This window comes from Neomonachus schauinslandi, chromosome 10, assembly GCF_002201575.2.
Source record: "Neomonachus schauinslandi chromosome 10, ASM220157v2, whole genome shotgun sequence".
In the NCBI taxonomy this organism is placed as follows: Eukaryota; Metazoa; Chordata; class Mammalia; order Carnivora; family Phocidae; genus Neomonachus; species Neomonachus schauinslandi.
In genome coordinates, this window is record NC_058412.1 from 51,190,608 (window position 1) to 51,214,388 (window position 23,781).

Below are 23,781 nucleotides of genomic sequence, written 5' to 3' on the forward strand. Positions count from 1 at the left end.
TCCTAGGACCCTGTCTTACCTTTTTATATTTTACCTCTAGGGTGTCATGCAGCAGGTCTGCCCTGAAAGTTTTCAGCTCGGAGCAGAAAGTACAAATGGAGGAACCCTCCTGTGTCAAGTGGCTAAAGGAGTCATGGAGCACAGGTCTGCTGGACAAGGCAAGGTGGGCACTAGGTGGTGGCTCGACCCACTGAACCCAAGGTCTGCCCTGGTCACCCCCATGTTTCATTCCAGACTCAGGATGGCAGGGCATTTCCAAGCACCTCGCCAAATGATACCAGCAGCACAGAGGGAGGGGAGGAAGCACAACTGTATGGGGAACCCCTGTCTGGGTGACTCAGGACAGCCAGTCTGAAACCAAATATGTCTTTCCCGGAGCAGACTGGAGGGACGTGCTTGTCTTTTCTTCCCCAGAGAGTTGAAATCTCACCTCCAACCTCTGGCCTGAGGACCCATTTCCGGTCCCTGGTCCCTCTCTCAGGATTTCCATTCTTTCAAAGAAGCCTCCAGGGTGGGGGGGGGTGACCATGAAGGGGGAGCTTTGTGGTAACTGGAGGCACTGCACCTTGACCGCAGTGTGGCGGGTGCACAGATCTCACATGGGTGACAAAATGACAGGGAACCACGCACACACGGTACCCATGTCCACTTCCTGCTTCTGATATCAAGCTTCGGTGTTGGAAAATGCAAGGGGGACACTGGGTGGAGGGTACAGGATTTCTCTACAGTATCTTTGCAACCTGCTATAAATCCACAGTCATGGCCCAACAAAAAGTTAAATACAAGCGTCTTACTTGAACAAAAAGACAAAAACAGAACACTTTTTAAAAAGTGCTTTGTGGGGTGGTGCTCGCGACAGGCGTGCTTTCTAAGGCGTGTGGGATCTTGCCTGGATTTACCCTCTCTGGCTCTCTGGATTCTGATCTGACCTTTCATCCTTTACCCCTCTTGAAGGATTTAACATTGCTACCTCTCAAGTATTTTTGTTTCAAAGAGGAGCTTGCAAGAGCAATGTTTAACCAACAAAAGCATCAATGTTGCCACCACGGGCTTTGCAATGTGCAGGTGGAAGCTCTAATTGGGAGTAGGAGTCAGGTGTCTGTCAGCCCCCACACGTGTGAAACCCCGATCCCCAACCCGCAACTGTGACTGTGGCTGTCGGGGCTCTCGTTTCTGCCCTTTAGAGCGTCCCTGGCTCAGCGCGTCCTCCTTCCCAGTGAGGAGGAGAGAGGGGGTTGAGGGCAGTGGTGGTGCTGTGGGGACTCTGTTTCCCTTCTTGTCAGTGTTTTCCTTTTATTTCAGTGAGCGGCACACACGCACACTGCACTCACACACACAAGCTGCGGGACCAAGGCCTTCCGGTGGACAGTCTCTGAGCTGGGGGGGCGGCCGGGCCGGCGTGCGCTGCTCCCCGCGCTCTGCGAGCCGGCTCCGGGCGGTCCACGGGGCAGGGGAGGCGGGGGCGTGAGGTGCCTGGGGACTCAGTGTCACGGGGCGGGGCGGGGGGGGGGGAGCGGTGGAGGCTTACAAGTTGGCTTTCTTGCCACCGCCAGGGCTGCCTGCTCTCCGGCTGTAGGGCTCGAAGGCCGAGGAGCCGAGTTCATAGCAGGCAGGCAGGTCCAGGAGCGCGGCAGCGGAAAAGCAGAGGGCTGGCCGTGGGGGTGGCAGCGGCGGGGACGCCGAGGCCGAGGTCACTGGGTTGAGGCACGGGGAGGAGTTCCTGGGGTCACCCAGTGAGGTGCCCCTGTGGTCGGCAGGCGGGCCCAGCAGGCCAGGGGTCAGCGCCAGGAGGCTGGGGGCCCTGGGCACGGACAGCAGGCGGCCCTGCTCCAGCAGCCGCAGGATGTTGGAGGTGGCAAAGGCCTCGGAGGCTGAGGAGGACGCCCGCTTCTCCAGGTCTCTGCTCTGGTCTTTCTTCTGCTTGGTGCGGCGGTTCTGGAACCAGACCTTCACCTTGGGGCAGAGGGTGGGGAGGGGTGTCAGGAAGGGCGAAGCAAAGTGGGGGCAGGTGGGAGGAGAAAAGGAGAGGGAGGACATGGGGGGTAAGGGAGTGGGGAGTGGGGGAGCAAGGGTGGAGCGAAAGGGGGAAGAAGAGCATTCAGAGCGTCATTAAGGCCTTCCCACACCAGCCTGCTCTGGGTGAGCCAATGAGGGACCCTGCCCTCCAGATCACGGACATGGGGTGTGTTCTAGAAGGCAGGCACAGACTCCTGGTGGGCAGCATCCTCGGCCTCGCAGAGCGCTCACCCCATAGGGAGGGGCAAGGCCCGAGAAGGGCCAAAGCAGGGCCCTCTAAAGCATGCGGCCTCGGGCAGCCGCCCCTGCCCGGTGTGAGGACCATCCCACGGCTCCTGGTCTTGACCCCCACACTGCCTCTGAAGTGAGCTTTCTGTCCCCATCTGTTTGAACCTTTCAGCAGCCACCTCCCACCTCATCCCCTACAACATGACAGGTCTCTTCACATGACACCAGGTGTGACAGCATACAGCAGCATGTTGAGGGGGGGCTTCCAAGGGCGACACTCTCAAACCTGGGGACAAAGAGGTGCCAAGTCCTCCACATCTTAAGTGAAGCCACCAACAAAAGGGCAGAGAGAGCCCCTTTTCCAGGTCTATGAGAGGAGGCAGGACCAACCTCTACCATCACCCAGCGCCTGGTGCTCCAAGCCCTGCCCTGGTCTGTAGAAGAAACCGGAGGCTGGGAGGGAAGCTCAGTGGTCAGCCCTCATGGTGCCGGGATTTCCTCCCCACTGTGAGAAGGACAGCGTGCCCCCTTCACGGACAGCCAGGAGCAGGCTCTGGAAGAACCATGTGTAGGGACTAGAAAGGCCTGAGAGGAGAGTCTGACGTAGCTCCCCAGCTGGAACACTTGTCAAACCCAGCCCTGCTGCGCCCAGATTTGTGTCCCAGGAGTACAGAGGCTGGGCTTGCTTCTGGCCTGGAGGTTTCAGGAGGCTGGCAGCTGGCTGGGACAGTGTGTGCCCTCAGGACAAGGGGGGATGCCGCAGAGTGGAGGGCGCACAAAGATAAAGGACGGGAGGGGCTTGCTGGTGGCCTCCAGCTTTGGGAGGGTGTAAGGGAGGTCAGCCACTCCTATGGCTCCGGTGAAGGAGCTCAGAGACAAGGAGGAGGAGGCAGGAGTGGGAGGGCTGCCTGGGTGAGGATGAGGGCTCCCTAGGGCGATGCCTCAGGACCCCACCTCCTAGGAGCAACCACCCCTCCAGCGCCCTCAACAGTGAGTCAGACCTGTTCTGAGTGGGGAAGGGGAAGAAGGGATTTGAAACAGACATGAGTTTGGTGTTTTAAATTGGACTGGATTGAGTTTCAATGACAGAAGTTAACCAGAAGGTTATGGGATCTACTTGAGATTGATTGATTCGTTCATTCGCTCAATCATTCATTCAGCGGATGTGTGCTGAGTGCCTACTACCTTCTGGGCGCTGCCCTCAACGTGGGGAATCAGCAGTGAGGAAAGCAGAGCAAATCTTTGGTGTGGAGGGGACAGCATGGAGGGGGAGCCGGATGAAGAGGGCAAATGAGAACAGTTGCGACTGTCAGGCGGCGCGAAGGGCTTCGAGCAGTGTCTCTCAAATTGTTCTCGCTGAGGAACCACTTTTTAAAGTTTCCAGTCTGTCATAGACCAATGTTTTTGTCAAATACAGTTAAAACGAATTACACTTACTCTCCATTTCTGCACTTAACCGGTCCTGGACAGATAACAGTTTGCGGGGGACACCAGCCCGAGAACACCACTTGGAGAGACGCTGGTTTGGAAAAAAGGGGGAGAGGGAGCAGAGGGGACTAGCTTATTCCTGGATGGCAAACACAGCCTCTCTGAAAAGGTGACATTTGAAGGAGATATCAGCAAGGGAAGGCCAAGAAGCACTCGACCAAATATAGTTGAAGGAAGCGACTGGAAAGAAGAAAACCTTTCTAAGTTTGTCACTCCCGGAAACTCCAGGAAAGGGTCCCACCAGACCCTCGGGGGAAGTGGCTCTGTATGTCACTGGATTCCTCTCCCCTGCTGGGAAGTCCCCTGGCTTCTCTGCCCTGGTTAGCAGCCACCCCGGTAGGCCCTAGGCACCACCCCAAGACCATCCCAGCCTCAGTTTCTCATCTCAAAAATGGGGACAAAAATACCTGGACTGTTGCAGGGATCAGATAAGGAAGTCCATGTAGATGGCTCCGCATGGTGCCTGGCCCACCCTCCTGTGAGCTCCTGGCTCTGAACTCAGGGCAGAGGACAGACCCAAAAGTCAGGATTCCTGTCCTGGGGAAGCTGAGGGTCTAGGGGGAGGGTGGCATTGACCCACTCCCAGCAACAAAGGGAGTGGCAGTAACAAGAATGTGATCCATGGGGCGCCTGGGTGGCTCAGACGGTTAAGCGTCTGCCTTCGGCTCAGGTCATGATCCCAGGGTCCTGGGATCGAGCCCCACATCGGGCTCCCTGCTCCTTGGGAGCCTGCTTCTCCCTCTGCCTCTCTCTCTGTCTCTCTCTTCTCTGTCTCTCATGAATAAATAAATAAAATCTTTAAGGAAAAAAAAAAGAATGTGATCCATAAGGACGGACAAAGATTTTACAGGGGGTCTCGTCCTGCAGGGGCAGCAGGGAGGACATGTAGGCTGGCCCTGGGTGGGGGAGTCTCCTGGGGAGGAGGGTAAGGGAGGCAGGGGCTGGGGTCTGGCATGCCCATTTCTTGGGCCCTTATGGGCCCCATCGGGGGTTGTCAGTCTGGGCTGCACTTTGAGATTATATGGAGTCATTTTCTTATAAAGCCTGATGCCCATGCCCCATCCCAGCTCACTAAATCAAAATCTCTGCGGGATGGGGCCTAGGCGTCCATATTTTTAAAATATTTCTGGGTGTGATTCTAACGTGTGAACTGTGGTAGAAGGTCCTGGAGCTGCAAAGGTGGGAGAGAAGCACCCTGCCCGTCTACTTCCTACCATCAGTCCCACAGTGCCTAAAGGGTGAATTTATAAGGCTCAGCAAACAAGTAAGAGACAGGCTCAGAGCCTCTGGGCTCATCCACCCCTTTCTTCCAGGAAGCTTTTGATTCTACCAAGGGGCCACCCTCTCTCAGGGTTAAATCTGGATACAGGTCCTTTAAGGCCCAATTCAGTTGCATACTGGATAGGCCTGGGTCCTGTGCAGAAGCATACTTCCTGAGGTGCTGGCCCCCCCTTGCCTTCCTGGTGCCCTGCTGTGGTCTCCCTGCAGGCTGCCATCTTGCCTCCTCCCTCTCCTCGTTCCTCTGGAACTCAGTGAATGCTTGGGGCCTTCATGCCCTCATCCCTTGCTGGACCACACTGTGAGCCACACACCAGGGGAGGGGCATGGTTTCCAGCTGGCTGCCAAGACTAGGGAGGTGTTTTCTGGGAGATCATCTATCCTCCTCTCTGGGCTCATGGTTGGTGTTACATCCCAAGCCTCACTGTGGATTTGGAAATGGCATTAATCTTTAAGAGGCTGCTTCCTGTGACTGTGGGCACATTCCTATGAACGGTACTTGCGTATCTGGGATGGCCCTGGTTTTTGTAACCTGGGAGGTACCACCTACTCTGCTGTTCTAGACGAAGTCATCTGGGGCAGAGGTGATGGGTATGGGGCTGAGGTAATTGTCGAAGAGCCAGAGCTGCTCTTATCCAAGCTAAGTGGTGATCAAGTCAGTATTGGGACTTGGCAGTTTGTTTTCAGCCTAGAGCCTGGGGCCCCGGCCTTGAAAAAGTCCCCCAGGTCAGCCGAGTGAGGGGAGTCCTGAAGCCAGCCTCCCACCTTCCCTTTCTCCACAGCCATGTTTCTTGTTTCCTGCTCTGCCTCTGGTCATTCATTCATACAACACATAAACAGCAAGCATCCAGTCCATGTCAGCATTGCCAGGTGCTGAGAAAAAAGGAATACCTAAAACTTTATCTGCACCCATTTAGTTCTCAGACACCAGCAGTGGGGGAGGTGGACAGGTCAGCAAGTGTTACAAGACAGTAAATGTTTTGGTAGAAGCAGCAAACAAGATAGTGGAGAAGATCCTGGGGTCAGACAGACCTGGATTCAATTCCAGTTCTCTCCTTGATTAGTGAGAATGGCATGGGGCAAGTTACTTAAACTCTCTGTGCCTCAGTTTCCTTATCTGTAAAATGGGATTGTAATAATGCTTCCTCATAGATTTGCTGTGATAACTCAATGAGCTAATACTAGTGGATTTAGTAAAATGTCTGGCAGATGCTGAAGTCTTTCCAGTAGGGTGGTACCACATTAGCTGAAAAACATAGAGGTTGTCCGGTCTTTCCTAGAAATTCTGACTTGGAAACTGTGGGCCGAGCATGGAATCTGAGTCAGGAATCTGTATTTTAATGAGAACCTCAGGGGTTCTCCATAAAGGTGGTCTGCAGACCATACTTTGAGAAACACTGGTTTAACCACGCGCTACATACTCTCCTTGAAACAAAGCATGGTGACAAGGTGTATCAGGGGGTTTCTAAACACAGGGAGAACTGGGCTAAGTGGGACTGTCCTAGTTCTCTGATGTGGGGAAGAGCACATGCCACTCTAGGGGGATGGGGGGTGGAGGTGATTCTGATGGTTCTGAGAAATAGCTCTCTCTGAGACCCCCTCCTGCTCTCTAGCCCTGGGGTCTCGGCAAGCCCAGGGCCAGAGGTCAGTTGTGTTCTGCCTGGTTCGCTGTCCCAAGCTCTGAAGAACACTTCAGCCTGCAGAACTCTGTAGGTGGTGGGGGGGGGAAGGCTTCACTGTTCTGTCCACCAGGTCCTGTAAGGGGGTTCTCATTAAAAGTGCAGACAACTGAACTGGGCACATAGAGGTTAAGGAAGAGATAGGGAATGAGAATGGGCCCTGAGTGAGCCCACATTCTCTCTGCCTGAATTAGGACCCTACTGATATCCAGGAAGGGGGTAAAGATGCTGGTTGGCAGGAGGAAGAGAAGTGGACAGAGGCAATTGCTCGGAAGCAGTTGGGGGCATAGTCAGGGGAGCGCCAGAGGGGAGGGCTGCACGTGGCACTGAAGTCCTTGGGTCCAAAATGACTTTCAGCTTCCGCTGTCTACTAGGCCTGGCTACACCATGGTTCCTGTTCTTGGATTTCCACAAGATTGTGTCTCCTGTTTTACCCCTTCGGAGTCCATCTGTCATTTGAGCACACTTGAAGGAATCTCTTATCCTTTCCCCCAGAAGAGCCCAGACCAAGACACTTAGGTAAATCAGAGAAACACCAACCCCCAGAGAAAACTCTGACATATCTTCCTGACATCTCCCCTTGGATCTCAAACTGAACTGATCCAAAACAAAACTCTAGGTTCTTCTCCCACTGTCCTGCTCCTCCCCAGCTTTCTCAACCTGTTGACGTGGCATCAGTGACCATTTTTCACCATATAGCTGTTCCAGCCCCAGCCACTTCTCTCTCCCTTGCCCTGTGCACGTAATTCATGATGAGCAAGTCCTAACGGGTTCTCCAAATTCGAGTACGTCTCAAATCAGTTCACTTCTCTCCTCCACCATCACTCAGAGTCTGAGACAACACGGCACTGGCCCCACCTCGTCCTCTCGTCCCCATTCTCCAGATGTCAGAGTGACCTCTGTAAAATGCCAGCAGACCTCCCTTCAACACCTCACCAGGGCCTCTAGACACTATCTGCTCTGCCCCACCTACCTTCCTATTACCTTCCAACTCCAGCCACACTGGCCTTCGGACACTTCCAGAACATTCCATGCTAGTTCTCACCTCCAGGTCTTCACAGTTACCCTGAGTCTTGACTCCCCTTCTTCTGGCTCTTCCTCTGGCTGACTCTTCCCTGTCATTCACACCTCAGCCCACTGTCATTCATCTCCTCAAAGATCTCAAAAGATACTATGTCTCTCCTGGCACATAGTAGGCATTCAGCAATAATTTTGAACAGAGGTATGGGTGAATATACAGAGAATTCCACCAAATTTTAGCTGTATATCCTAGGGCAAGTTACTAACCTCTCTGAGTTTCCTGAAATGGGGATAGTATTACCCATAAAACCATCTTTTTATAGATTAGATGAGCTAATGAATGTGCCTTCTTGATTTTTAATTTTTTTTTTTTTTTTTAAAGATTTTATTTATTTATTTGACAGAGAGAGAGAGAGCCAGAGCAGGAACACAAGCAGGGGGAGCGGGAGAGGGAGAAGCAGGCTTCCCGCAGAGCAGGGAGCCCGATGCGGGGCTCGTTCCCGGACCCTGGGATCATGACCTGAGCTGAAGGCAGACGCTTAACGACTGAGCCACCCAGCCGCCCCGATTTTTAATTTTTTTAAGGATTTTTTTTTTCTTAAGTAGGCTCGATGCTGGGCTTGAACTCATGACCCTGAGATCAAGACCTAAGATGAGATTAAGAGCCGATGCTAACGAACTGAGCCACCCAGTGGCCCCTATAATATTTTATTTTTAAATAATCTCTATACCCAGTGTGGGCCTTGAACTTATGACCCCGAGATCAAGAGTCGCATTCTCCACTGACTGAGCTAGCCAGGTGCCCCACATATGCCTGCCTTAAATTTTGAGCATGTTATTTAATTGCTTTGTGCCTCAGTTTCCCTCTCTTTAAAGCAGAAATAATAAAGGCCTATTCTGGTATTTAAAAAGTGTACATATTTGACCTTTGTCCCTGGTTCTTGATACAGAGCCCCTAAAACCCTTGGAACTCCTTGAGTGAGAGGAGTGTCTTCTGTCATTGATAACAGGCCCCTTTAAGCCACACCTGAGTTTATGCTAACAAGGTGACTCAGTGGGCCTTGCACAGTTTCAGGAGCACTGGTCCCAGAAAGACCACACCTGTGATTAGAGGTTTGGCGCCCCCACCCCTGCCCTCCTGGGAGGGAATGGGGCTGGCTTATAAAAACTCTTCAACAGTAGGATTCAGAGAGCTTCTGGGTTGATGAGCATGTTGGGGGGGGTGGTGGCACACCCAGAAACGGTATAGAAGCTCCTCGAACACCCCCACCCCAACATGTTGCTCTATGCATCTCTTCCATTTGGCTCTATCTCCCCTGCCACCAAATTGGGCTATTTCTGAGTTCTATCCTTTACAATAAACCTGTAAATGAAAGGAAAATGTGGGACGCCTGGGTGGCTCAGATGGTTAAGCATCTGCCTTTGGCTCAGGTCATGATCCCAGGGTCCTGGGATCGAGCCCCACATCGGGCTCTATGCTCAGCAGGGAGCCTGCTTCTCCCTCTCCCTCTGCCTGCCTGTCTGCCTACTTGTGATCTCTCTCTCTCTCTCTCTCTCTCTCTGTCAAATAAATAAATAAAATCTTAAAAAAAAAAAAAAAAGAAAGGAAAATGTTTTCCTGAGTTCTGCGAGTCATTCCAACACATTGCCAAACCTGAGGAGGGAGATGTGGGAGCCCCCAATTTTAGAGCTGGCCAGTCAGAAGTACAGGTGGCCCCTGGGGACTTGCATCTGGCACCTGATGGGAGACTGTCCTGTGGGACTGAGGCTTACGCCGCGTCGTCTGTGCTCACAGCAGGAGTTGGCATCAGAATTGCATTGACTAGTTTGACACCCAGCTGGTGAGAGAGAATGGCAGAATTGGTTGCTGTTGGTGTTGGGAAACACCACACATTGGGTGTCAGAAGTGTGGTCAGAAGAAAAACCTCACTCCCCTCCCACGAGGTCTTGGTGAGGACTACATAATTTAGGCCACGTCAAGTATGTAGAGCCTGGTACAGAGGAAGGTCTCCATAAAGGTTAACTGTGCCTTATAGTATCTGCAAGACCTGGGGCTGGGGACAGAGAAAGGACGGGGGTAAGCAAGAGTCAGTAAGTTGAGGATTCACTGAGGGGTCTCTGTTTGCCCAGTTGTGTGCTAAGCTCCCCAAGGAGACCTGAAAAGGAGATGTGGCTTTCAAACACATTCTCGTCCTTGGGAAGTTGGGCACTAGCTGGTGCCCACCACACCACACACACACACACACACACACACACATATATACACACACACTTTACCAAGCCATGTGGAAGGGTCTCTCAGAATGAGGTCTTACGGAAGTCTTCCTGGAAGAGGAGGGGTTTGACCTTGACCATCAAGGGCAGGTACACGTAGGGTGTCTAGGAGGCAGAGCAGGGGAAGGATGAGGACTGAGAAGGAGCCTGGGCATCTGAGGTGCCCTTGGAGAGCAGAGCTTTAGGGTAGAGTGTGCGGGAAAAACTAGGCCAGGCAGAGGGCAGTTAGGACAGGGAGGGGCAGGTATCAAGGGGTGACTCTATGCCTGACTTTCCCCCCAGGAGCTCTGGCCTGGTCCAGCCACCACAGCCCTCTGTCTGGCAGGACCCGGCTTTCCAGCCTCCAGACCAAGCATAGCTGCAGCGAGGGCCCCTGCTGGCCCAGGCCGTCTGCAGGGTTGCTCTCGGGACTCAGCAACTGGCAGCAGCAGGGCAAGAGGTCCAGGCGGAGATGGCCCAGGCCCGCAGGACCTCAGCCACCTCTGACGTCGCTGCAGGGTGCCAGGCACTGCAGGGCCTCCCTTATCCGCCCGCGCCTTCCCCAGGCAGCGCCCCCTTCCAGACTGTCTGCCTGCTCACTCCTCTCCTTCTTGGCCTCTTCCCGCTCTAAGTCCTGCTTTGGCCGTTGTCATACATTTATTGACTGAGCTCCCTCATATATGACATTAACCTACCAGAGCTCTTGCTCAGCTAAGGGTCCCCGAGTCATTCCTTAAAAGCTCCAGGATGGTTGCCGGTTTATAGGTAGCATGAAGATGCCAGACTGCTTGCCCAAGTCCTAGCCCTGGGGCTTATTAGTTGTATGACCTTGGGCATAACCTCTCCTCCTCTGTAAAATGGGATAATACAGGGAGCTACATCACTGGGTTGCTGGGAGGCATTGGTGAATTACCATATGCGGAGCCCTCAGAGCAGCTCCTGGGCACACTGAGTACTCGGTGGTCTTATTATCACTATCGTTATCCTGAATCTCTGTTACCAGCTTGAAATGCCTCCATTCACACAGAGTGCAAACGCTTTTCCTTTGGCTTAAGCTTATTATTGTTAAAATGCTAAGCCCTTCCTGGGTGAAGGGGGTGTTCAGACTCCTTCTCTCCAGCAAGAACTTCTGAGGCACAGTGGGATCAAGGGTATGTGTGGAGGGTGGGGAAAGGCCCAGAATGGGGAAATGAGAAGTCCTCAACCCAATTCTGTAATGTTTCTTCTCGTCCCTGGAATCTTTGCTCCTGGCAAGCCAACCCCTCCCCATCGTTTACTGCAGGGTCCCTCCCGCACCAACACCTCCCTGAGTCACTCCCTGCATCCTGGATGCCCCTCCTTCCTATTTCTCTGGCCGTTTCCCATATTCCACCCCAAAGTGCCTGATGAAGTCGCGGGGCCCCCTGTTGGCCTACGCCAGCGCTCTCTTGTCCGCACTATATTTACTACTCTGGTTTACCTCTAAGCTTTTCCCTAACGCATGTCTGAACTCCTCCAAAGCTGGGTCTCCCTTTAGCAGCCCACAGGTCCCATACCCCACAAAGTCCCCAGGCTGCAGGGCAGGGGTGGAGCGGCCTGGCCCTACCGGCTTACCTGGGTCTCGGAGAGGTTCAGCTGGCGGGCCAGCTTGGTGCGCTCCCGGCCCACCACGTACTGACAGCGCTGGAACTCCATTTCCAGGTGGTAGAGCTGCTCGGCCGTGAAGGATGTGCGGGTCCGCTTGGGCCGGTCCAGGTCCAGACCCTTAGGCAGGATGATCTCCCGGATGGTCCCTTTGGCATCTGCAGGGCCATGAAAAGAGGCTGGTTAGTTCACTAGGTAAGGAGTTAGGCCACCAACAATCATCTTCACAAGAGGTAGTGTGATCTAATGGGGAGCTCTTTAGGCCTGGGTCTGGCTCTGTGACCTCTGACAAGTGGCTTACCCTCTCTGGGCCTAGCTTCCTTAATCACTCAACGCAGTATGTTGTATCTATTCGGCATATATATGTGAATGGGCCTCATTACAAATTTCAAGTCCACTGCCATAGTCTGGGCAGAAAGGATTTGCTCTGACCCAGCCAGGATTCTATTCCCTCAGCAGAGTAAAAGGACAAATGGAAAGAGATATACCAAGTCCTCAAGTATAGAGGAGAGGATGGGTTAGAATTGGGTCTGATGAGTCAGGTAAGGCTTACTGGAGGACATGTCCAGAGCCAGGTCCTGAGCCCTGTGGACAGGTGTGCATGCATGGGTGAGCACTCAGTCCACAGACCCTCCTGGGGTCCGCGAAGAGGCTAGCTAGTATGGGGTGGAGGGCAGCCTGGGGAGCTGGGATCCCCAGGAAAGAGCCCAAGGACCACTGCCACCAATCAAGCTGCTGGGGTGCCTTCCAGAGGGGAGATTTCTACCACTTGCCATGTACCTAGTTCTGAGCAATAGGACCACCCTCCTGGGTCCTAACCCAATACCATCCATGCATAGAGTCTCCAATATTTTGAAGCCTACTTAAGAGAGGTTGAAAACCTTGCAGCCTATATTCACCGGATATTCCCACTCAAAGAACGGAGAAACAAAAACAAAATGTTCGCAAAAGTAAAATATGAGTTGGAGGGGGGGGCTTCTGTATATACATCAGCTTTAACTATAGGGGCAGAGATGATCCATGTTCACCCTCTAGAAGCGTATGGCAGGGCTGCTCATGTTTTAGGCATAATAAAAGCTGACACCTCTGCTGTGTTTGCTCTGGGCCAGGCACTGTTTTCAGCACTCGAACCCTCCCAATGTCTCAGTGAAGCTGGATTATTATTAGTCCCATTCTACAGATAGGGAAGTGAAGGAACACATTTTAAGTAACTCAACCGAGGCCACACTGACAGTGTTCCATCAGCTGTATAAACACCTTTACTTTACTTTATGAATACCATCTTTTGGTAATACTTAATGATTCAATGGATAGGTTATAATGAAGAGAACTTGGGTCATGGGTATAAAAAAAATGGAATCTTCTGGACAGGTTCCTCAGTGCCCTGGAAGGCAGAGGAAAAGACTTGCATTTGGGATGTGCCATCTGTCAGGGGACTCCTGTGAGCCTCACCACTGTGGATTCTGCTTTTAGAATCCCTGCTCTAGAGGGTGACCCTGACCCCTGTCCCTCTGAATCCTCCACCATATGGTTTATGAGATGGTTCTTCCTGGCTCCTGCCAGGGCCTGCTCACATTTCCTCCTCCAGGGTATGTGTTAGCTCCTTGTAGGCTCCTGGCTCGCAGGTCCTGCCCCTGCCCTCAGAGGTGCTCAGTCGAGCCCGGGGAGAAGCTGTGTCTGGGTCAGGGAATACAGTCACTCTCAGAGGTGGTCTTCCCCTCACTAGGCGTGTCTTGTGAGGGGACTGGGCAGAGCTCATCAGATGGACATGGGCCCTGCTCTTGAGGTGGTGGTGAGAACCACAGGCCTTTTGGGACAACTCAAACTTTCCCTCTCTGATACTTTCTACATTCCGAAAAGGTGGGGAGGTAGTATTTGCAACCCCATTGACTGGGTTCCCTTTGCTCAGGTCCTATTATTTCCAATTGCAAGATCTGTCTCAGAACTTCCTCACAACAACCAAGTGACTCCATCTCTAAAGGCCTTGATTTTTTTTTTAAGATTTTATTTATTTATTTATTTATTTGACAGAGAAAGACCTGAGAGAGGGAACACAAGCAGGGGGAGTGGGAGAGGGAGAAGCAGGCTTCCCGCCGAGCAGGGAGCCCGATGTGGGGCTCGATCCCAGGACCCTGGGACCATGACCTGAGCCGAAGGCAGACGCTTAATGACTGAGCCACCCAGGCGCCCCTAAAGGCCTTGATTTTATTAAAAGTGTTTTGGGGGGTGTAGACTGGAGGAAGGGTGGTGGGTGTCATATGTGGTGATAGCAGTTTCACATCTCCTCAGTGAGCCTCTGGAGACCACTGGAGCCTGCGTTCCCGACCACTGGGGTCAAATCACACATGTCCCCCGTCCTTTCCTCTTTGTAGAAGAGCTGAGACAAGCATTCCTGCCTCAGGGAACAGACAAGGTCAGCTCTTCCTCTCAGGTTTAGGGAAGGCAGGAATCATATAAGAAAGGCAACTCGCCCGCCAGATATCAAAACCTGCCATAAAAATAAGCATAGGAAAAGATATTCAACATCGCTAGCCATTGGGGAAGGCAAGTTAAAACCACAAGAGACACATATTAGAATAGCTAAAATAAAAAATACTGAGAGTGTCAAAGGCTGGTGAGGATGCAGAGAAACTCGATCTCTCATACACTGCCAGTGGGAATGTACATGGTGCAGCCACTCTGGAAAATGACCTGGCAGTTTCTTAAAGGGTTAAACATACACTTACCATAGAACCCAGTGACCACGCTCCTAGGCCTTTATCTGAGAGAAACAAAATCTTAGGTTCACGGCAAAACCTGCACATGAATGTTCACAGCTGCTTTATTTATAATAGCTCCCACATGGAAACAAGCCAAATGTCCTTCAATGGGTGAATGGTTAAGCAAACTGGGGTAGAGCTATACCATGGGATATTAGCAATAAAAAGGAATGACTATTGACAGACACGATAATTTGGATGAATCTCCAGGGAATTCTACTGAGTAAGAAAACCAAAGTCGGTCCCCAAGATTATATAACAATGATCACAATGACAAAGTTATAGAAGAAGAGAACAGATCCATGGTTGCCAGAGGTTAGGTAAGGGAGGGTGTGACTATCAAGGGGTAGCATGAGGAAGTTCCTTGATGGTGACAGAACAGTTCTCGATTTGTGGTGGTGGATATACAGATCTATAAATGTGGTAAAGTGTCATAGAACTATATATAAAGACAAAAAAATGAGTGCATGTAAAAATGGGTGAAATTTGAGGAAGGTCTGTAGTCTAGTCAATTATATTGTACTGATGTCAATTTCCTGCTTTTGATAATGTCTTATAGAGGGACGCCTGGGTGGCTGAGTCCATTAAAGTCTGCCTTCGGCTCAGGTCATGATCCCAGGGTCCTGGGATCGAGTCCCACATGGGGCCCCTTGTTCAGCAGGGAGTCTACTTCTCCCTCTGCCTGCCGCTCTCCCTGCTTGTGCTCTCTCTCTCTGAAAAATAAGTAAATAAAATCTAAAAACAAACCAAAACTAATTGATAATGTTTTATAGATATGTAAAATGTCACTTTTGGGAGAAGGTGGGTGATGGATACATAGGACCTCTCTGTCAGAACCTCTCTGTACTATTTTTACAACTTCTTTTGAGTCAAAAATTATTTCAAAATAAGACATTAACAACAGCAACAAAACATGCCATGAAGCTACAATGAGGTTTTGTCCCCGATGAGGACAAATCCATCGGTGCGAAAAATACAGTAGCATTTCCCCAAAATGCCTCCACATTCCACTTGTGATTTGTAAGGTGATTTTAAATGGTACATAAATAAACATTTGTCATTTTGAAAGTTATGTACTTATTTTAATGTTTACTAGAAAAAATTTAAACCTATGATTTTATGTGCTTAGGATAAGGCAGAAGTAGGTATTTAATCTTAAAATGTATTATGCTAAAATATTAAGTAAGTAAACAGAATATAAATATAACAGAAATGGTGAAGATGATATTCAAATGACTGAAAATCAGAGAACAATGGAATCAAGAGTGCACAAGAAGACCCACATATACATAGTGGTAGAGTTTATGATAATGGGAGCATTCTAAATGGAAAAAGGTGGATCTGGTCAATAAATGGAGTTAAGTAGATGGGTGACCATAAATCATCTATTTGGAATAAAATTAAGTTAAATTCCTATCTTTCATCATAAATGACAATAATTTTCAAATGGATTAGAGAGAAAATCGTAGACTATAAAATGATAAAAGTACTAAAAGGAAATATAGGATGATATTTTTATAATCCTGAGCTTGGGAAGAGCAAGATATAAAACTAGAGCTGTAAAGGAAAGACAAAGGATATATCCGACTATATTAAAGCTAACACCTTTTGTAGGACAAAAGGATCAAGATCAAGGTAAAATTAAAAAAAAAATTGAAGAAAAAACTTTTTAAAATGGTAAAAAAAATTATATATAATGCAATAATAAATGATTTTTTAAAAAGGAAATAGTCTATTAGAAAAAAATGGTCAAGTAATTTATCTGGGCCATTTACAGAAAAAGATGTCAAATGACCAATAAACATAAGAAAAACGAGCACAGCTTCACAGAAATCAGGATGATGCAAATTCACACAACAATGGAAAATCATTTATCTCCCATAGGACTGGAAAGACATTAATGAATGGTTAATAAATCAGTGATGAACTGTAGAGGATGCCACACTCCCATTCAATGTTGGTAGGACTGTAAATTGTCACCCCCTTTTAAGGCTGCATTTGTCAAGATTAAAGATGCACATAACTTTTGCCCTAGCAATTTTATTTTAGTATGTATTTATCCAGAAAAGCATACACTCATGTGCTCCAGAGCATATATAAGGGTGTTTGCTGCAGCATTGTTCAAAATATTGAAAATTTGAAAGCAACCTCAAGGTTCCCCACAAGAGAAATGGCTGAACAAATCATGGTAATTCATACTACAAAATAGATTGCAGCAATTTAAAAGAATGACAAAGTATCTATATGAACTGACATTAAGTGAAAGAAAGTTATAGAATAACGTATGCAGTAATATCCCACTTATGTAAACGAAACAACTATGCATATTCAACCATTCAACATATATTTAATGACCACCTACTATGTGCCAAATACTATTCCAGGGTCTGGAGATATAGAAATGAGCAAAATAAACAAAGTCTTTGTTTCCTTAGATCTTGTACTGTGGACAGAGAAAAATAATAAATTTTAAAAATGAATATGTATGTAATGGCAAATGTTGGGAGGACAATAAAACAAGATAAGAGGATATTACTGACCCTCTCCCCATAACTGAAACCCAATAACCATAGTGTGTGTGTGTGTGTGTGTGTGTGTGTGTGCGTGGTTGCTATTTTAGCTATAATAGAGAAGGCCACTCATCAAAGTTAAGTTAGTGGATAAATCGTGAACGCTGTTCACCAGTGTTTCCAACTCCTCCCAAGCACATGGTAGGGTTGCACTAGTTTTCTACACTTTGAGATTAGATATGACCATATGACTTACTTTAGCCAAAAGGAAAAGGTGAAGTCACCTTCAGATGAACACTCATAATTTGCCACACCCCTTTCCTCTCACTGGGATGGTCCTGGAAGCAGGAGTCAAAATGGACTGTCATAGCCTGGATCTCGGAGTACCAAGCTGAGCCCGTGCCCACTTGTGATGGACTTATAATGTGAGTGAGAAGTACAGTTGTGTTTTATTAAAACTCAAAGATTTGGGGTTGTCTTGGACGCAAAACCTAGCCCCCTGGACAGAGCCCCCTTCCCTGAATTGTTCCTTTTCTGGGTGGAGTTTGGGGGAAGCACCTGGAAGGAGGGACAGCTTTAATTCCAGGGCCTCCTTGTGGGTAGGGACTCCTTAGGGTGAAAATGCATGAGTCTAAAGGGAATGACTCCTGAGGCTTCCTGCCTTTCTGGTCTCCTCAAAGAGGGGTGAGCCCGAGGGGGATGGGAGAGGGTGATTCTGTCCCAGGAGCCTTTGCCTTGGGAGAGGTGGTCATTCCTGTCTGATAATGGCTAGCCAATGCCCCTGACCTCTAGGACCAAATATTACCCACTCCTGGTCCCTCTCCCAGTAGACTCCCACAAAGCCCTACCTGATTCCATCTCCTACCACCTGGGTAGTTCCTTTGCATGACAAGCTGGTAATGTGCTGATTTTTAAGTGTGACAAGGTCCTTCCTGCCTAATCTACAATGTGATTATTATAAAAATTCCTTATGGAAAATTCATCCTCAAGTTGATTGGGAAAATTGAAAATGGAAGAATAGTGAAGAAACAATGTGAAAGAATGAGGAGAAACTGCTTGCATTACCACCCAGCAGAACATATTACAAATCTACAGCAACTAAAATGGTGTGATGCCGGCGCAAGAGACTGGAAGCAAATCCATGCATATTTGAGGATTTCTATAAAGAAGACATTTCAAATTAGTGGGAGGAAAGAGAGGATTATTAAAGACCTGGCCTTTGGACAATTAGCTCATTATTTGGAATAAAGTAATTTATCTCACACTGTGTGCAAAAGTCAACACAAGATAGATGAACATTTTTCACATAAAAATAAGCTCCAAAAATTGAAGAAAAACATACACAATTTTTAAAAAGGAAAATAAATGACAGATTTGAGTACCTAGAAATAAAAACTTTTGCAGGATGAGAGACAGTTAAAAGACAAACAACAGATTAGGAGAAAATATTTATAATACATGCATAGCAGAGTCCTAATATCTGGTACAAACAGCCTCTAGAGACTGAGATGAGTAAAGTCAAGCGGTGGGAAACTGAGCAAATTTATGAAAGGGTTATTCAGAGAAGAAGAAATGCAAGTGTCTAATAACTATGAAAAAATACTCAAGCTCAGAGGGAATCAGAGAAAATCAAAGTTGGAACAGCAAATGAGATCGTTTTTTTCTTTTTCCAGATGCCATATTTTATCTATCAGCCTGGAGAAAATGTGCTGGCAAAAATGAGGGAACATATAGGTTCTCTCAAGCTCCATTGTTAAGAATATTTGTAGAGATGGGGCGCCTGGGTGGCTCAGTCGTTAAGAGTCTGCCTTCGGCTCAGGTCATGATCCCAGGGTCCTGGGATCGAGTCCCACATTGTGCTCCCTGCTCAGCAGGGAGCCTGCTTCTCCCTCTCCCACTCCCCCTGCTTGTGTTCCCTCTCTCGCTGTGTCTCTCTCTGTCAAATAAATAAATAAAATCTTTAATTAAAAAAAAGAATATTTGTAGAGGACAATTTCACAATGCCTAGCTAAATTAAAAACCACCTAATTCCATTGTCCTAGAAATCTGATGGAGGTTTCTACTCCAGAGAAATATTGATACACTTTGATAAAGACAGACTCACTGTGGCATAGTCTGTAAGAGAAAAATAAAGGAAAAAGTTCAATGTTTATCACCGGAAATATTGTTAATAAAATCACAGGATTAGTCATGCCTTTGGCTTTTTTGTAGACATTAACAAGAATGAGGAACATCCCCATACACTGACCTGGATGGATGTCCCTTATATACTACTATATAAAAACAGCAAGTATGTACAAACCTATTTTTATAAAGAACAAAAAGTAAGACTAAGACTACACTCTGTGTGTGTGTGTGTGTACTTGTGTCCACATAGGATCAAGTCTGCAGGATAAACACCTCTCTTCTGTCCACTGTTCAAGAGTGGAAGCTGGTGAGGGAGGAAAAACTTTCCCTAATCTTACCTTGTGTACTTTTTTGTTTGGTTTGTTGCAAAGACTAGGTAACAAAATTGAGTTTTATCTTTGGTTGGAGAAGAACTTTCTAACAGAGAACTAAAAGCCCCAAGACAAATGACCATTAGATATGATTACAATTTAAATTTGAGTTCAGAAAAAAAAACCTCACAGCAAAAAAAAAATTTTTTTAACCTCACAGCAAATTTTTTAAAAAGAGAAAGATTTGGGCATATTTGCAACACATGTCACAGAAAAAGGGATTATTTCTTTAGTATAAAAATAGCATTCACAACTATAAGAAAATAATAAACCAATACGGAAATAGCTAAGCACATGAATAAAAAATTCACAGAAGAGGAAATTAAAATGAAGAATAAATATATGAATATAGGCTTAATCTCACTAGTAATGAAAAATGCTAATAAAAATATTTTTTTTTTCACTTGAAAAGACCTCACTCTAAAAGATCCAGTATAGGGGCGCCTGGGTGGCTCAGTCGTTAAGTGTCTGCCTTCGGCTCAGGTCATGATCCCAGGGTCCTGGGATCGAACCCCACATCGGGCTCCCTGCTCCGCGGGAAGCCTGCTTCTCCCTCTCCCATTCCCCCTGCTTGTGTTCCCTCTCTCGCTGTGTCTCTCTCTGTCAAATAAATAAGTAAAATTAAAAAAAAAAAAAAAAAAAAGATCCAGTATACCTAGGTTGGAAGGATGAGGAAAATGGCACTTTTATACACAATTGCTGGGAGTATACATTTTTGGCATGAAATTTGGAAATATCTATCACAATTTTAATATGATATATGTGAAATAATGCTTATTATTTTAAACATTTTATTATGAGAAATTTCAAACATATACAAAATTGGAGAGAATAGTGTCATAAGCTCTGATATACCTATCCCCCAACTGCAACAATTACAAATTCAGGAACAATCCTGTTTCTTCTCTATCCTCATAATTTTAAGTAAATCTCAGACATCATTTCATCCAGAAATATTTCTATATGTATCTCTAAAAAAGACTTCCTTTAAAAAAATAACCACAGTACTACTGTCACAACCAAAATCATTACCAATCATTCCTTAATATAAAAAAAGTCCTACATGTTTCCACATTTTTCAGATTGTCTCATAAATGAGACCTTAAAAAACCATCTGTCCAAACTAGGATACAAAGATGCTCACTGATGCATTGTTTGTAGTAGTGGAAAAGTGGAACCAACCTAAATATCCATCAGTAGGGGACTGGTTAAATTAATTATATCTGCAGAATGGAATATCATGCAGCTGTTACAAAGAACAAGTCAGTTCTAGACAGCAAGATGTTGACAAATGTTTATAAAATGGAAAAAATTTTGCAAAAAAAAATCCCACTCTTGTAATATATAACTTATATATTTATATTTTTCATTTAGTAGAGAAAGTTTGGGAGGTTACATCCTGGGAGTGTACATGCTTTATGGAGGGGAAAATGAAGAAGTTTCAATTTATACATGATATAGCAAAACAGCACGGTTGGTTTTGTAATTGGAAAGTTATTTTATACATCAGAAAATAAAAGACATCAGAAACAAATTAGAAGGAAATTATAAACTTAAAAAAACTGCAACACATATTGAAAGCAATGAGCTACTATCCTTAATTCTGAGTTTCTACAAATCAATAAGGAAAGAAATATTTGAAAATTAAAAATGGTCAAAGGAAATCAGTTAATAGATAACACCAGAAGAAATATACTGGCCAATAAATATGAAAAGATAGTTAACTACATTAATAATAAATGAAATAAAAATTAGAATGCCAATGAGGTACTACTTATCACCTATACCATTAACAAAGATAAAAAAGATATGTAATGCCCAATATGGGCAGAGGGAAAAGATGAGGTTATAAACTACAAAGAACAAGATGACGATATGAGGGTGTAAATTGCAAAGAACAATTTGACAATATCTATCAAGATATACAGTACAAACTGATGGCAAGATTTGGAGATACAAGCACTTTCAGGCATTGCTACCTACTGGGGCTGGGACAGGGGTGGGTGGGGAGTGGAGTGGTATATACCATCTATGGAGGGCAATTTGGCATTATCTTCCAAATTACAAACACACCCAAGTAACCTGCTTTTGGGAACTTCCCTGACATATACCTACACACGTGCAAATGACCAAGAAGGAGTTTACTTATTGCAGCATTGCATATAATAGCAACATATAAGAAAAAAGCTAAATGTCCACCAATAGGACATGAATTATACAACACACATTATGGTCCACCCAGTCCATATAAATGGAATACTATGCATCTGTGAAAAACCTAAAAAGAAATTCTTTACATCCCCAAATATACTGGTAAGTGAAAACAGCAAGGTGCTGAAAAATATAGAGAGATGTCACCATATGGGTTTAAAAAAAAAAAAAAAGGCAAGACAAAATAATATAGCGGCCCTGACTTGCATAAGCATGAAATGGTTTTGGAAGGAGAAATTAAAAAGTAAAAAAATGGCTGCCTTGGAGCTGGGTGGGAACTGGAAGACGGAGGGCAGGGATGGGAGAGATTTTTCACTCTGTATGTAAAACAACACAACGTTTTGAAGTTCGAATCATAGGAGCAAATTACTATTTTCGACTTAAACAAAACACGTTTTTAAAAACTGTCGTGTGTGTAAACCTTTTGAAGCAGCAATTGCACTGCTAGGAATTTATCTCACGGAAACACTCAAGTGCGCAAAGACCCGTGCCTTGGGAGTTTATTCCACAGTGTTTCCATTAGAGATAAACAACCGGAGCATCCCTCCAGAGGTTGGGAGAATTCGGGCTTTCCCCAACCAAAGGGATGCTTTCGGTTCCGTCACGGAACAGCGCGAAATGGTTGACCCGAAAAGATGACCCCTAGGGAAGTTGCAAAACAGCTTCTGTAATAGGATTCGGCTTTTGCTAACGTTTGTACGCAAGAGTGGGAAAATCTCCTGGAAGGACACACCTGAAACGGGGCACCGCGGCCATCTCGGGGAGCCTTCTACCGCTTCGGGCTTGGTTTGGTTCGGTTTACGTTGAGCCCGGATGGCTTTTTGAAATTCAGTCTTCTGTCTACCGTGCGAGTGTGGCCGGGGCTGCCCGCAGCCGCACCAGTCCACGCGGTGCGCGGTAGCAGGGGCAACACCGAGCGAACACAGGCTTTGGTCACCCAGTGATTTTAAACTCCAGCGGATGGTTGGAGGCCTGTGGATTGAGCGCGGAGGAGGGGCGCGGATTTAGCTAGCTATTTCTTCCTCGCCCCCTGGCTGGCTCTGCGGGCGGAACCTCCAGCTAACAGCCACAGAGAGGCGGGAGACTCACTACCGACCTCACCGCCCTGCGCCTCACACGACCTCCTGCTCCGGCCCGGACCGGCCTCTAGGCGGCCTCCCCAGCTGGCCCTGGGGACCCAGCTACGAGTCAAAGAAACGTATTTGAGGTTTTCCAAGTTTTCTATTTCGGTGGTTCCCAAAGTACAGGGCTCCACAAAATTCCAAAAATATGGCATTGGCAATCTTATGTTTTAACAATTATCCTGTGTTCTGGCACCATCACCGTTTCATAGAAGGAACAGTATTGTAACGTCAAAAAATGAGGATGTCATCTCAGAACGAACGTTGTTCCCGGGGAAGGGCGTTGCAGTCTTCTTCCTAATGAAATACGCGACGTTGACAGTTTTGTCTCCTTTCATTCACTCGACAAATATTGACTGTGTACTGTGTGCTAGGAACACATCTGGGGAGATCGTGGATTTGGCGGGCGCGGGGACCTCTTCCGTGGTCCTGGCGCGGCATCAGGACCCGGGCTCCGGGCACCTGCCTCGCTCGATGAATTTATCGCAGGCCTCGCTTCCCCGCTGGGGCGGGTCGGGAACCCCGCACTTCCCAGTGCCTGAGACAGTCTCTTGTTTGGGAAGCTGAGCGCTAGCAGCTCCTGGCACTTAGTAGGTATTGACTGATGTTTGTGTAAAGAATCAACAAGTGAAGGGCAAGATCGCAGGAGAACGTGGGAGAGAGAGATGGTTCGAGAAGCCTTTGCGGGCCCCAACTAGCACCTAACAGCCGACCCCACCCACCTCCCCGGCTGCGCTCGAGGTCCTGGCTTTCCCACATCCGTCCACTCATCTGCTTTGTGGACCAGATCCGGTCCGGCGCTGCCACTTCTTTCCGCAGTGTTCGATGCCACCCTGGCACCCTCACGCCCTCCAAACTCCCTCCTGGATGCTGTGGAGGACGAACCAGACGCCTACGCCACCCAGCTCCCAGGGATTCCTAGGCAGGCCCACTCAGCCTCGGTGTCCTCTATCAGAATTTCTCAAACTGGGGTAGGGAACTCGGCGGGATACACTGCTGTGCAACCCGCTACCGACGTTATGAGGAGTAAGGCCAATCTTTTATTTTTTAAAAAATTTATTTATTTATTTTTAGAGAGAGGAGAGGGAGAGGGAGAC

At 47.5% G+C, this 23,781-nt stretch overlaps 1 protein-coding gene across 1 annotated transcript in view; it reads right to left on the reverse strand.

The window, feature by feature from the left end:
* Window positions 1-1,524: 1,524 nt before the first annotated feature.
* VAX2 (ventral anterior homeobox 2) overlaps window positions 1,525-23,781 on the reverse strand; it is a 28,032-nt gene continuing 5,775 nt past the window's right edge. Inside the window, exons 2-3 of the mRNA XM_021699230.1 lie at window positions 11,556-11,743; window positions 1,525-1,953 (exon numbers count right to left, since the gene is read on the reverse strand). Of these exons, the coding sequence (XP_021554905.1) occupies window positions 1,525-1,953; window positions 11,556-11,743 (617 nt within the window). The remainder of the gene's footprint in view (window positions 1,954-11,555; window positions 11,744-23,781) is intronic.